Raw genomic sequence first — 15,079 nt, 5'->3', positions numbered from 1 at the left:
GGACACCTTGTATGTCTCTCATCTAATCTGCTCTTTGTTCCACCTTGGATCAAATGGGATGAATTGGCTCTCGCCCCAGATGAAAACTTTGAATCCTATACACAGCAGTTTCCCAACTTTTCAAAATTGCTCCCGTTCTCACAGAAAATGTTACAGAACATGGATTAACTCCTGCCTTTTTCTTGCTCCTTTCTGCTGATAATGGCTACTTTAGCTGTCACATAAAGACCAACAGTGTCCCCTGGCTTGGCCTTATTGGATGCTGGTGGAGCGCAGGTTTTCAAATGTAAATGTGACAGAGATGCCGAAAAGCCTATTAAAGCAGAGAGAGATGGAGAGGGAGGACCTAGAGTACGGCCTTCTCTCCCTTTCTTTGGGGTTTCAATTGAAGATTTATTTTACGATTACACTCTGTACTCTTTAGAAAATATTAAAGACTATTCAATCCATTCCTGATTGTGTCTTTATGTGGAAAAAATGTAAGGACACCTTAAAAAAGAAAAGGACGTGACCTGCGAGTCCTTGTTTTTTGTTGACCCTCGATTGTTATCAGCATCACGACTAAAGCCTCAGAGGGACTCGGTGATGTAGCATTGTCTTGAGTTACAGCATTACCGACAGAGCCCCTGTTTCAAAGACAAAGAGGACATTTCAAAACATTTTGTTGTCAAAATGTGACAAAATGGATGCAGCTGGATGAGATTTTTGTTTTTCCCTTTTGGCACTGCAAAGTAAGCCACAACAAAGAGTATATATGTTGTTTGTCTTTTTGGGTCTGTGTGCTTTGGTTAGTGTTGACATGCTCAGTTTTTCTTGGTCTCGAGTCTGGTCTCAAGACCACTTTATGAGTGTCTCAGTCTCTTGTCGGACTCAACCACATTTTAATCAATCTTGTCTCAGCCTTGGACAAAGAGGACTATGGATTTTATTTCAAGACAGGTCATGACCACAACTGCAGGATATTACAAAATTGCCAGTGCAAAAACAAGTTGAATAAAGATGGTGAAGTTAATTACTATTCCTTAGTGATTAGTTATATTTGTTTGTTCATAGAAAACAAAGGACTATTCCCATACATAAAATTCAACTCTGCAGTGACTGTTGATTTTTTTATCGAGACATTTCTCGTGGTACACTTACACATACAGTTTATGGCAATAAAAGAGTTGAATGAAGGAAAATATTTTGTTATCTGCAGGTGTTTTCATGTGGGTGTTTCAGGTCAATTTCAGGAGCGCCTATGGTTTGCATGCTCCACGTTTTATTGTAAGTGTGTCCTGCAGTGTGGGACTCTCATTGACATGGTCTTGGTCTTCACTCGGTCTTGGTCTGACTTGGTCTTGGTCTCAGTTTAGATGGTCTTAACTGCAACACTGATTTTGCTATGTGTAAAGTTTGCATTTAAAAGCCACATTATTCAGTATCCTGTTTGCAGGTGGTTGATGTTACAAAATTCATGGTAGATTAATGCTGACTCAGCTGTGCTCATTTTCTGTTACTGGACAGGCAGCACTTTGTGGCCTAATTGAGCTGGCATATGAACAACAGAAGTCTCAGCAGGGGAGAAGTCAGAAGGGGAAAGACCCGCTGTCATTATCAATGTTAGTGCCTTGCATCTTTTTATAGTGGCTCAAGGCCTTTTATGTCTGTCTGTCTCATTCCTTTAGTTTCCTTCTCCACCATGTCCCCCCCCACACACACACACATACAATTGGACAAATTTCTCAATCTATAAAAGGTGTACTTGGAAGTTGGAGGTGAGACGTGATTTCACTGCAATTTATTGTACTGTAACTGAAATTAAGTCTTATGTAAACCATCTATTTGAGAAACATGATGCAAACCTAAATAGAAAAGAAAGGCTGCTCATGTTAAAAAAAAGAACAACAAAATGTGACTCACCTCTTCAACACAGATAATTGCTGGAACTGCTGGAACAAACAACTCTAAGGAAAGGAAATTTAAGTATGACACTACTTGATATTGAGTTTTAGGGCAGTATCATGTTGAATATACACTATACTATGCTGGATTCTTCTCAAAAACAATGTCCAGATTCATACAGAGAAAATTTCTCTCAATCATCACTTGTGATCCACAGATGTGTGTGGCAGTCTATTTTTATGCAGAGACTCTGCCCTCTGCCTGCATTTTCTCATTTTCTTCTTATTTTCTGTTTTCGGGACATTTACAGGTGTACCCACACAGAGCTCAGATAGGACTTTCTAAAAAGGTTTCTAAAAAGGTAAAAATTAGGTAGCCTGGTGCCAGATGATATGCAGCAGGCATCCAAAAGACACAGCAGTGAAAAACGCAATTATAGCGAGGCATAACGCCAAACGAGAGGGAATCTGGGGCTGACTTATACCTCCACTTTTGTTTGTGAGGGTATTTCCAAACAGTAACCAACAATGGTACATTGTATACCATGGATGTATAACATGGATGTTTACTGCACTGATTTACAACAACATCAATAAAACAAGAGATGTGCTGATTTAGTTACTTTGAGTATTCAGAATTCTTTCTGTAATACTGACTTTAGTGCATGTCTGTCAGCTCAGAAACCATCCACAGCTTTGTCCCAAACTGGAGACCAATTACATTTGTAAATTGATAGAGGGGGCAGTGACTGTGTTTTTATAGTGTTAGAGGAAGTAGAGCAAATAATTAAAATTACACAAGGATTTGAGGAAAGTTATCTTTTAATTTGCAGCTTTGGGAATAGCTGTGTCTTTACAGCGCTGTGACTACGTTAAATGCAAACACTAGAAAATTGAGTCTCTTTGTCCTTTGTCGTCAGCGTAATACATATTCTCTTAACTCCAGTAGTTGATTTTATCCGTTTTATTTTTCCCGTCTTTCAGTCTCTATACTTTTATTGATGTGGAAACTCATTATTTTTCACTGCTGCCATAGAATGTTTCTTTGTAGACCTTTATTATTCTGCATTATTTCAATTATAGACTCTTTCTCTCTGTAAAGGTTGTATCTCCCTAACACCAAAGGCTTGTTTACCTTTGACCATCTTTCACCTGAACAAGCCAGGCATTTTAGATCATCTCCTGCTCTAAATTCTGCCATGCACATCTGCTTCATGGCTGGGGATGACATCTCTGCCATAGACTAAGAAATGAATAAGGGACAGTAAAGTGTACATTAACTTCAGATTTTCAGGAGATTGGCAGTAGCATATCTAAGTCAAGTCAATTTCATTTATACAGACCCAAATCGCCTCGGTCATCAGTGTTTGTAGAACAGAACATTTAATATTTATTTAGTTTCTTGTGACAGTTGAACTTTACTCCTTGATGGAAATGTCTCCGATTGGGTAGTCACGCATAAATTCTAGTGATTTATTCAGCGGTAGAGCATTTCAGAGCTCTGTGCATAGTCACCATGTATCCAGAACTTTTGTATGAGTTTATGTGTCGTTGGTGTGTTTTGAATTGTGCATGTATTGACCCAGAGTGCTGTCTTGTCTGCCAGGCTCTATTAATTCACTCCTATTCTCACAGGCTTTAACCTCTGCTTCCAAAATGTCGGTGTTCAACTGTCACAGGCCATCTGCTTTCTGATGAGACCGCTGCCTTCTCTTTTCGTGCCTCCTTATTTGTCTCTCCTTCCTCCCTTGTCTTTGAAAACCTTTGCATGTTTATCTTTCATCATTAACATCCCCAAATGAGTGATAATTATTAATTGTTTTCCTTTCTTAGTCTGAGCTGATGTTATGAATGATGCTAATGTAGCTATCTGTTGACTTTACGATCACCTGTAGTATTTTTTAAGAATAATGGAAATTCCCATTATGGGATCAATACAACTCTGGGTCCTGCTGCCTGTTTACTGCAAAGATGAATGCCTTTTACCCATTTAAACAACACTGTAAGCATGTTGTGTCCACTTAAACAACATGCATTTCCCAGCAGTACAGGATAAGAAGGCGGAAAGGAAGTGACTTTATTTGACCCGACAATTAAGTCTTGTCAGATAACGCTCTGCTACTTGTTTTGCAATCTCTGCTCTTGAGCCATTTAATACAAAAGATTTAGCTTTTGTTTTGCTTTACATTTAGCTTTACTGCATTGTTATTATTTTGCTGCTGATGAACAGACTTGGTGTTTTTGAAATTGAACAGCTATTTCCAAAATGTACAACCTGAAAAAGAAATAACACTATCAGCTTTTAGTGACCTAACTACTGCACAAAGTACACCACCACTGTAACACTGTATGTTTGAAATGGTTTTTTTTTCTACAATCTTGGACTTCCAGTAGTTAGTATTAACGTTATTGTCCTTATGGCTGTCCTTAAAACTGTCAGTCTGCATTTACTGTTATCCGTTTGCTTTATACTTGCAGTTTCACTCAGATCATTTTTGTTTTGTTTTGTTTTCTTTGCGTTTGCTTCATAACGACCTTCAGGGATAGATGTACCAGGAAGATATTTCAAACAGTGTTCTCCCTTTGTTCTTCCACTTTGGCCAGCAGCACAAAACTATGCCAAGTTGAGTGTGGGAACGACAAACATCCCTTGTACCCAAGCGCTGAAATGCCAGCAGCGTTATCACACAACGAGGCTCCCACATTTTGGCTTTAGACTGTGCTCTTATGAGCTGGATTAATTTAGAATAGCACAAAGCCAATGTTAGCAGTGGCCATGTCAACATTTCTAACAAGTCTCCTAGAGCCGTCAGCAGCGCTAGGAGACTTACAGGAAAGGAGAGAGAGAGCGATATGGGAAGATAAAGTGTGAGTGAGGGAAAGAAAAAGTGACAGATGATAGACAGTGTACAAGACACATACAGAGACACACACACACACACACCTTCAGCCTTAAAACAAGTGGTGGTTTGTTCAACTAAAATGTGTTGAACACACACACACAGACACACGCATGCACGTGCACACATGCACACAAACACACTCACACACACACACACACACACACACACACACACACACTCTCCTCTACTTCCAGTTCTTTAATATTGTCTAAGTTCAGCATTGTGCAAGGATTCACGTGGTATTTTATTATTTTGATTTTTGAGAGTGAAATTAAATGTCGTCATGGTAATCTGAAAGCTGCTTTTGCATTAATGCCAAAACTATGCTCTGTTATCAGTTGTGATAAAATAGAATTATCTGACATTTCGGTAGATATCATTGTTTGTTTTCTTGTTAAAAATTTGGATGGGAAGACTAGTAAGACACTCATCTGTCAAATATAATGCCACAGCCAGGATATGCTTTGCTTAGCTTAGCATAGATACTGGAGGCAGAGGCAAATCGTTAGCCTGGCTGGTTTTACAGGGGCTATGTGCTGGACTACTTCTGTAATGACTACCTGGAATCACTGCAGCCAAAAAATAGCCCAGCACAACCCCCCCTACAAAATTAGCCTTTGTGCTTAGCTAGCTAAGCTAATTGACTGTCTTCATATTGAGCAAACAGAAATGAGAGTGATATTGATCTCTTTAAGAAGCAAACAAATGTATTCACAAAACTAAAGCATTCTTTACTCTAAACTATTACCTTCAATGGTTATACCTGTCACCCCTCCTTCTCTTGTTTTCAATAGGTCAGCTGAAGCTGTCAATCATCCAGGAGCAAGAAGTACTTGTTGTTAGCGGTAAGTCCAAAAGAGACAAAAAGTCCCTCCCCCTCTATTGTCCCCTACTTCAGAGGAAATATGTACAGCAATCAAAAGACAAGTATGTTTTTTAACCTGTGTTTATTGTACAATGAATTACACATATTAGGTTTGTCAATTTAAAAGATAATTTTGCAAGTCAAAAAAGTTGCAGTTTGTCGACGTTTCAGGGTTTCCCCACACATGTATTTATTTGTGGAGGCATGATTAAAATATTTACCTCCAAATACTGATTTTATATTTTTAGACCTGTTACTGGAGCGCTATTGGAATATATATTCAGTTTGATTATATGTTGTACCACACTCTGAAAGTGAATCTTAAGTGAATTGTTAGTTGCGCTAGGTCTAAAAATTTGCACTTACTCTATCCTCTCATCCTCTCCTTTCATCCAGCAATTGTGAAAATTTCGGAATGTAGAGAGGAGATACAGAATAAAGAAATTTTACTTTATCTTACCTGATGTGTTTTATCCAGCGATTCCTGGTCTTTAAATCAGATGGAAAGCAAAAGAATAAGCAAAACCTGTTGCTTGTGTGAGTACAACCCAGTATGAAACAAAAGGGCATCATAGCTTCAGTGAGAGAGAAAGTTATGATGCCAAGTCTGAATCGAAAAATTGAACTTCTAAAAGGAAAAAAGTGGAAACTGAAGTGAAGGAGGTTGAAGCTTACTATTACTGTCCCTCTCTGGGAGACATAGGGTGCTAAAATATACATTTGACTTGCTGATATCTAATGTTTTTAGCATTTTGCCATTTTGCCAGTGTGTCACCATTCAGTTACATGCTGTGTTACGGAGAGTCGCCCCCCCCCCCCGGTGCGTGGGGCTTTCGGAGTACAACGCGTTGCACTCTGTCTGTCTATATGGTGGTCCACAGGAGGGGGAGGGACTTCTGTCCATACAGAGAGACACTGCAGATAAACACTTTGTGCTGTAATTTTAATAAAAGGTATATACAGTGGGTGCTTTTTAGGCTTTGATATGTATATATAAATGATACAGCAAAGACACTTCATTGATATAGCACAAATAATTTGCAACATATGAAGTAAAATATTGAATGGCACAGTGCAAAGAGCCTCTCAAATCACAAGTCAACCATTAACGTGGTACGGCGTAGGTAGATGTGATGGGAGCTGGGCACATTAATCCAACGAAAAAAGTGGTTATTTATTTTGGTCTCCAAGCAACCAAAGCCATGCACGCTCCTACTTTTGTTTGTGATTCTCCATCTCCTCTCTCAGGTCTTTTGTGCCTCTGTCATTTCTCTGCGTGAATGGCCATTTACTCATCAGATGCCAAACTAGATGTTTTTCTCAGTGTATATTCTCATCCACTCTTGTCTCTTGCTTGACACATTTGATGAAATATCTAAATAGTATTTTTTTTCCCGCTGCAATTTACATACATGAGGGGAGCAGGATATTGAACATACCTCTTTAGATAATGGAACTCAATACAACAATCACTTATTTTTTATAGGGTTGCTGTTTTCTCATATAAAGATGAACATGTAAAACCACAACCCATTAATATTTATGTTTCATCTGTGTTTTGTGTCTTCATTATTAATGATCTCTCATAGTAGACCCAAAGTGTATTTGAAGCTTTGGATGTATCTTGCATTTAGCTTCTGAGATTTTACATTACTCATCAGGTGTTACTGAAGAATGAGTCTGATGTCAACTGAAATAGACCTCTAATCTATATTACATTAACATTTTGGTCTTACCTGGCATTATCCCGACAAAACACCCAAAGGCAGAGATGTTAGACTTCATATGCCATATGTCATATTCATATCCAGCCTCTTTGTTCATGAGGTTTTTGAGCCACATGTGGAGCCTTGTCATATTTTCTCAATTTAAAAAGCAGAACACCGCACTCACAGATACATAGTCTTATTACTGGGGGCAAAAATTAATGCATTTCAGCTCGAAGGCATCATCAGCTTGATGATGATGGGCCGATGATAACATCTTATTTCCTTTTTCACTCCCATGTCACCAGTTTGGCAAATTTACCCTCGCTTTTGAGCCTTCTTTTACCTCACCTTTAACAGGGACCTGGACTGAACCTGCCTGCCTACCTGTTACTCAACATGTCTCACTCTTAACTTGCCAATTACTGATGCTTGGTCACTGGTTCTCAGTGTCAGACACAATGCACCGAGGCACCCTTAGCAGCGGTATAAAATGCACTGGGTAGTGGCACTTTTTGACTACTGTAATAAAAAGAAATTTTGTGTAGGGTGGCCAGGAGGGGAGGTGGATAAGTTAAACTAACTCTGGACTTTTACCCGCGAGCCTGTTGTCTGTGTTTGTTTGTGTCCTGTGTGAAATCAATAGTCAGTCTAGTTATTTTAGTAATAATGTGTGCTAGTATGTGTAGCATCCAATGGTAGTGTCATGTGAAAATACATTACGTTACCAACTGCAGTTAATATAAGCCAAACCACTCAGTTGTCTGCGTTTGGGTCCTATCCTGCATTTCCTAACTTGATTTTCATACTATCTGGACCGATAACACATGCACACATGGTCTACATGTGCAATCCCAATTTTGAGTACAGCATTTGTGGGTCTAATTTCATTTCGTAGCTGGTGACATTTTGACCTAATAATTAATTAATAATTAATGCGACTACAAAGTAATCATTTATTCAGCTCTATTTGTATGTGTTCACAGTTTTGGAGGCTAGGGGCATGGTGCCAGAGTGCCAGGTGCCATGTGACTCTTATGTTAAGGTATGTATCACTGTACAGAATTACACAAAAAAAACCGAAAACACCCAAAAACCTCTTGTGGAAACAACTGTTACACAATTGTGGAGATTTTGCATAAATGGGTTTTAAGAAGTCACTTCTTAAAACCTCGACTTGCTGTTATGTGATGTTTTATGTAATTCTTTTTATTTCCTTTTTCTTATTTTTTTTATATATATTTTATATCTATAAAATATAAATGTTTTATATATTTAATTTCCTTTTAATTGGGATTTTATTGCTTTTATTACTTTTGTTGGTTTTCGTCTATTTGTTTGTATTATTTTATGTTGACATTATGCATCTTGTGATATTTGTCCTCTTGTTTCAGTTTTATCCTGACTGTAGCTCAGTTTTGGCTCACTTGTGTTTAGAAGGACTGTTGGGCTTTTGTTGTTGCATTGCCTTCTGTATATCCTATTCTGCTTTTGCTTTGTTTATCAAAGAAAATGGTAAACTCTGTTGTTAAGAATGATAAATAAAGTGATTATTATAATTATTATTATTATTATTGTTATTATTACTACAACCTTTGTTTTGCTGTACTTTCAGGTTGGCATGATCCCAGACAGTGATTCCAGTGGCAGACAGAAGACTCAGATGGTTCCTCAGTGTAGAAACCCCATCTTCTTACAAACCTTTTACTTGTAAGTGTGCAATCAATTTCTACAAAGTTTCCCTGAAGGGTTTCATGTCACTTTAAGATAAATTTTACGTCATAATTTGGTGTAGTGTCATTTTACTCTCAGTTGAGTCTTTGGTGTAAGGCAGTTTTGCTTAACTCAGATTTTATAGAGCATCCCTGACCAATTACACCTGGGGCCAGATGCATCAAACTCTGTGTAGATTCATAACTAAAACTTTGGGTATGCACAAAGAGAGAAATATACTCATTCTTTTTATCAGATTTATAAAGCCTTGCGTAAGACGGATTGTAAGGCTCTGGGCGCCAGTGTGTAAGCCTCATTTACACTCCCACAGTTAGCCATGAATGTATTTAGAAATGCCGTCAAACATCTGTTTGCATATCAATACTTGTGCCTCAGTGAGAAATAGGGTAAATGAAATGCAATTTTGTTGACTTTGTTGCATTGGTGCTAGAACACACTGTGCCAGAACACCTGTCAATACACACGGCTGTGGCTAATTGTAGCATCAGCACCACTAATTTATCACATTTCTGCAAACCACAATCACAATATAATCTCATCGTCATCATTATACAGAAGGGCAATCGATGACTCATTCATATGGTGCTCATGCTGCAATGGACTTCACAAAGTTCTTTACAACAATGCATTGCTTTTGTGTGTACACATAATTTATGCATCTAGCCTCACATGTTTTCGTTCTGGAGGGATAACTGGATGTGCTGAATATTTAAATTAAAGCATGTCTATATTTGCATTATACATCCACATCTTTTTACTGTCAGTTGTGGACTTTCCAGCTGTCACTGATGCCAAACAAATGTTTGTGCAAAGTTAGTCACAAGTATATTCTAAAAATTTGAGACCAGTAGACTCATTTTCTTTTCTTTGTTTTCAGTGTTGTCAGTGAGGCAGACCTTCATAAGAGACTGCTCTTCACAATGTGGAACTCTGACTCCACAACCAGGTACCTGTTGGGAATGTTGATGATCTTGTAATAATAGAGAAGAAAACTGTTTTTTTTTTTAAATTTAAACTCATCTTTAAAATGTTTGTTTTGTTGTTGTAACACACTAGCTAGAGGACCACATATGAACAGAAACAAAGCCTCCTACTTGGGCTTCAAAACATCATTTTATAATTGATGCTGTTGCATGTTTTTTGTGTATTTAGAGTGTGTGTGCGTGCGCGCTGTGCTTCTTTGTATTATAGCTGTTTCCGAATCTGGCAGAGTGAATGTGTTACTCTTGCCTCCCTGCCTCACCAGACTTGTGCTGAAACAGGGTCATTGCTGGGGATGGAGGACATATGGTTGAATGAGTCACACATTTCTTGTGCTGTGTTGTATTGAGAGGACAGTTGATGAAAACCATCGCTATCTGCTAGAAACACACTACTTTTGACATACTTTAAGGCTTTTTGCCATGAGCATAGAACACTGCGATCCCCTTTATTTTCTCTCAACAATTCTTGCTGTTTTCAGTTGAAAAAACAAACAAACCAAATATCACATGCAGGATGTATTAGATGCAGATAGACTGTATACAGGGACAGGCTTACATAAGTGGTTGAGTTAAGATCATGCAATGATTATAAAGATAAAGACCTTTTCGGGACAGTTTCTGGGACACAGATTAAGAGCGATTTACCCATCTTTGGTAAGCAATTAAGTCTCATTCACACCAAATGTCCCTTGGTATGAATCTGGAAAAAGCAGTGGGAATAAATGTTTCTAAAAACCAGTACATTTTTTTAATGTTTCCTTTTACAATATATGCCTGTTTGCCTGGGTATTAGTCAAGCCCCATTACTATGCTGATAAGATTCAAATAACTTTATATATTTGAAGCAGTGCACTCTGCCCCTCCTCTGACAATAAGTGTACATTAACTACAAGATTTAAGAGATAGACTCTTACGTTTACTTTGTGCAAAATAGCTCAGAACCAAGGTTATGGTGTGTATAGTTGTATTTGGCAGGCTTTGTTCACATACTTAGAATCCACACAGAGCCATTTCACACATAACTGCAAATTCTCCAGATGCTATGTCAAGCAAGGACGATATTGTAGTGCTCTACGATGAACCAGGGCAGGCATCTGTTCAGATCCAGCAATCTGTCTGCAGTGATCTGACCAACTCCATTGACAGCTTTGTTGTGGATTTGCTCGAGGAAAAGAACTTGAGATCACGACCTGTTGAATGAGTCCACTCTCATGCACCCAAGGACAGCATGCTCAGAGCACTGACAGAAATATTTGCAAGGACAGGTTTGGGCCCTGTGATGAATAGAGAATTGTGCCTCCCTGCTAACCCTGAAGGGAGTGACAGGAAAGAAAAGCAGGAAAAAATGTGTGCATCTTGGAATTTGTGTGAACTCTATCATAATATAAATAACCCCAAATGTCAGCCATGAGATGGAGTGCCAGTCATGCTACAATCAGTAATTTAATGGTTAGGTGGAGACCAGATACTGCAAGGATTTTACTTTGACAAAACCTGAATTCATTTCCACTGAGGTTACTAAATTAGTACCACATGGTGTCTTATTGGACAATATGCATGATCATCAATGTCTCAAAAAAGGAGAAAAATACTCTATGACCTGCAGCCAACATGGAAACACCACAACCAGCAATTGGACCCCGTAGTCTCTGCAGGAGTGATCTTTACCCCTATGCGTTCCTCAGAAGCAATTTTAAATCAAGTCCAGCTAGAAATGTTAAGAAAATGTGCTTATTCAACTCGCCCCTCTGCTGTGCTGCTGTCAAAAAGTTTTCAGCAGCAGTGCCTCTTCAGCAAATCTCCTTAAACACCACAGAACAGTAGCCAAGGTGCTGCTGTAGCCAAACGTTGGGCATCCCTGTAGCGGTTTTAATCAAAACAGACACAAAGTATTGCTTATGAGAGGAGTTTAGGCCCAAGGTTGATGATAAGAGCAGCACTAAATTTAGATGAACACTATACATCACAGTGTAATCTTCAGCTCCCTCTGCCAGCTTTAGAGAATTGTTTACATCACTGTGGAAGGCTCAAGGCTTCACAGTTTGATCAGTGTTGACCATGCAACCCTAAAGAGAAAACAAAACGCCATTCACAGGATTGTTTGTAGCAAAAAAATCTTTGGATAGGCCTTAGCCATTATGCATCATTTATTTTGTTGTTTTATTAATTTTGCACTGATAGTTTGACAGTTAAATATAAAAAATAACTAAAAGGGAGACTAAAAAGTGCTAGTACAGCTGACAAATGGATCATAGGCAGGAAACACAGGGTGCTTTTTTCACTTTAGTGAAATGTTCGAGCAGCTGTTAGATGGATTTGATCCCTACTGACTTTGACGATCCTTTGGACTTTTTATCTTGCACAACCATGAGGCCCATTAGCAGCATACAGAATACACAGCTGAACTCTGTATGCTGCTACTAAATGGCCATCTCTGTCTGCAGACTTTCACAGTGGTTGGCTTTTATATATAACTCTCTCCTTGAGCTTCTTATTTAAGTACTTATATGTATAAAAAAATCTACATGGCCTGCACACTCACAATATTCTATAGATGTTGCTCTCCAAGGTTAGATCAGGACGAGACAAAAAAGCCTTTAAATATGCTGCCATTTCCTGGGATAATGAACAGAAGGACCTCAAGTTGCCAGAGCTGATAACTGCGGGGGAATTTTTTTTTAAATATAAGAATTCAAGGATCGAGAAAATAACATGCTTGGTTAGTGTGATTAAACCTAATGTGTACCTGTTTCAGAATTACAGCTTTTTTGTGTGCACTTATTGCATTTTATCTGGATATTGTGTTCATTTTGTGCACCTATTTAACAATATAACCTCCAGTGCTGAAAAATGAAACCAATGCTGAAGTGCCAAAAGCTGCAGTTCATCGAATAGGCTTTCTCCAAAACAGACAAAATTTCTGTAGACTCACGATTAAAATGCTCAACTTTACAGCAGTTTTGGTCTCTATAGATAATTTCAATTGTGCAAGGAATTTTTTGTTTTTTTTTTACGACTTGCCCATTTACGTTTTTAAGGCCCGAAGTTACACATATATAAGGAGGCGGCTGATTGTTGCTACCGGTCGCTACAGTCCGTGAGTGAGATCCAACCCTCACTCCCCTGCAGTTCTAGCCTCTCATGCAAATATGGTCACCTCTGGCTCCAAATGACCAAGATGGCGATGGGCAGAATGCCAAACATGCGGCTTCAAAACAGCAATCCACAAACCAATGGGGGACATCACGGTACCTATGGCCAAATATTTATAAAGTCTATGGTATTTTCTGATGTATTTTATGACATAGAACACAATGTGAAAGTCTCTTAAACTTGTTTTAACTACAGACCTTATTTCAGACATAACCAAAAAACCCACTGACTTTGAGACATTGGAACCCAGATTAGAAAAATGCTGACTAATTTCTGGGTTTTAGGACTCATTCCTTTGGCACACTCTATGTTGCAATACTGAAGCGAGATCTCTTGAAATGCTGTTTTTATTTGAACTCTAACAACATGTTAGCATTGTCACTGAAAGTATTAATATACTGACAGAAACATTTAGCTGGAAGCAGCAGTCTGCTTAAATGCGGCCTTACAGGGCTCTAGCTGTAATTTCTGGTAGAACAGACTATTAAAAACTCAACACGACACTCTGTCGATGCAGCTGGGCTCTTTCGGTCACTGGTTCATTCTGCTGGAGCCAAGAAACATTTCAGGTGTTCATTTGTGCTGACGGCCAGTTTGCCCTCAGAACAGAATCAGCAGCTGCATTAGTCCTGTCCAGCTGGGAGGTTGTCGAGAACTGTTTTTCTCATCTATGCATAATTAAACATCCCCACCTCCACCACCATGCACAGACTCCCATAACTCTGACAATATATTTACCCAATGTCAGTATGTTGACAGATTCATGAAAAATGTTTCCCAAGTAAGCCTATTATATTTTTACTGCTTTTTTTTATTATTATTGATTTGTTTATCTTCATTATTTTTTACTTTGTCTCTTAAAACACAGATGTCACCCAAGGGATTAACCTTGTCCTGCCTTCTTTGTAATAAATAAGTCTGTATGGTGATGTGGGACAAGATTATGTTTGACAAAAATGTGAAACCAAGATGAAAAACACCATAAAAACATCACAATGATTATTATGTATATGCAGTTAGGTCTGTGGGATTTAGAACTTTTGGAGGATAAAAAACACATTTCAGATGTCAGACCTGAGTTAGATGACAGATCGGCTTTACTTAGGGGTATTAATTGATTTTTATCCTGCTTATTTATTCTCTCTGTCTATCTTGCTCTCTCTCTGTAGCAACAGGATGAGTGCGCTGCTGGGTTGCATGAGCTTTGGTGTGCGCTCCCTTATGGATCCAGGAAAGGTACGTTTAAACACAGAGATTAAAGGTATAAAGACGTTGTGTAAACAGTGTACTTAGCTCCCTTTTTAACTTTCACTCTTTGTGTGTGTGTCCAGCCATTAGACCAAGAAGAGTCAAGTCCAGTGTGAATGAATTTGTGTGACCTCGATAGTTGAGAGGAAACACTTTGGGGTTATGAGTGTTACAGCGCAGCAATGTTGCCTCCAGTCAGTGGAGTAAAACCCCGTTTGAGTCACTCTCCCTTCTGAAATGTCATGGGTCTCACACGTAGATGCACGTGCATTGCTTATTTAAGTCTCACTGAATCACATTTCTTTCTTTTACTGAAGAAGATTTTTTTAGTGCAAAAACACAGTATATTGATCAGATGATGTTGCAAGTACCGTTAAGCTTTTACTGAATTACAGTAAATCTTTCCATAAAAGCAGTGCATTATTTGGCCAAAATATGAACAAGTATTGCATCTTAGTAGAAAATGTTATCTTGGGATACTTGTGATATCAGTGCTGCTGCAACAACAACAAGACCCGCTTTGTTTTTTTTTCTATTACAAGATAACAAAGCCCATAGTCGATTCCTTTTGTCAGCGTGTGTTCGAGCAGTCAAAAAAACCAGC

At 38.5% G+C, this 15,079-nt stretch overlaps 1 protein-coding gene across 1 annotated transcript in view; it reads left to right on the top strand.

Annotated features, from left to right (window-relative positions):
- Positions 1–14,417: 14,417 nt before the first annotated feature.
- Positions 14,418–15,079, top strand: part of rgs3a (regulator of G protein signaling 3a) — a 146,837-nt gene continuing 146,175 nt past the window's right edge. Inside the window, exon 1 of the mRNA XM_042509299.1 lies at positions 14,418–14,463. Within this exon, the coding sequence (XP_042365233.1) occupies positions 14,425–14,463 (39 nt within the window). The 5' untranslated portion in view covers positions 14,418–14,424. The remainder of the gene's footprint in view (positions 14,464–15,079) is intronic.

This window comes from Plectropomus leopardus, chromosome 20 (assembly GCF_008729295.1).
Source record: "Plectropomus leopardus isolate mb chromosome 20, YSFRI_Pleo_2.0, whole genome shotgun sequence".
NCBI lineage: Eukaryota > Metazoa > Chordata > Actinopteri > Perciformes > Serranidae > Plectropomus > Plectropomus leopardus.
This window is presented reverse-complemented; position numbering and strand designations above follow the sequence as displayed.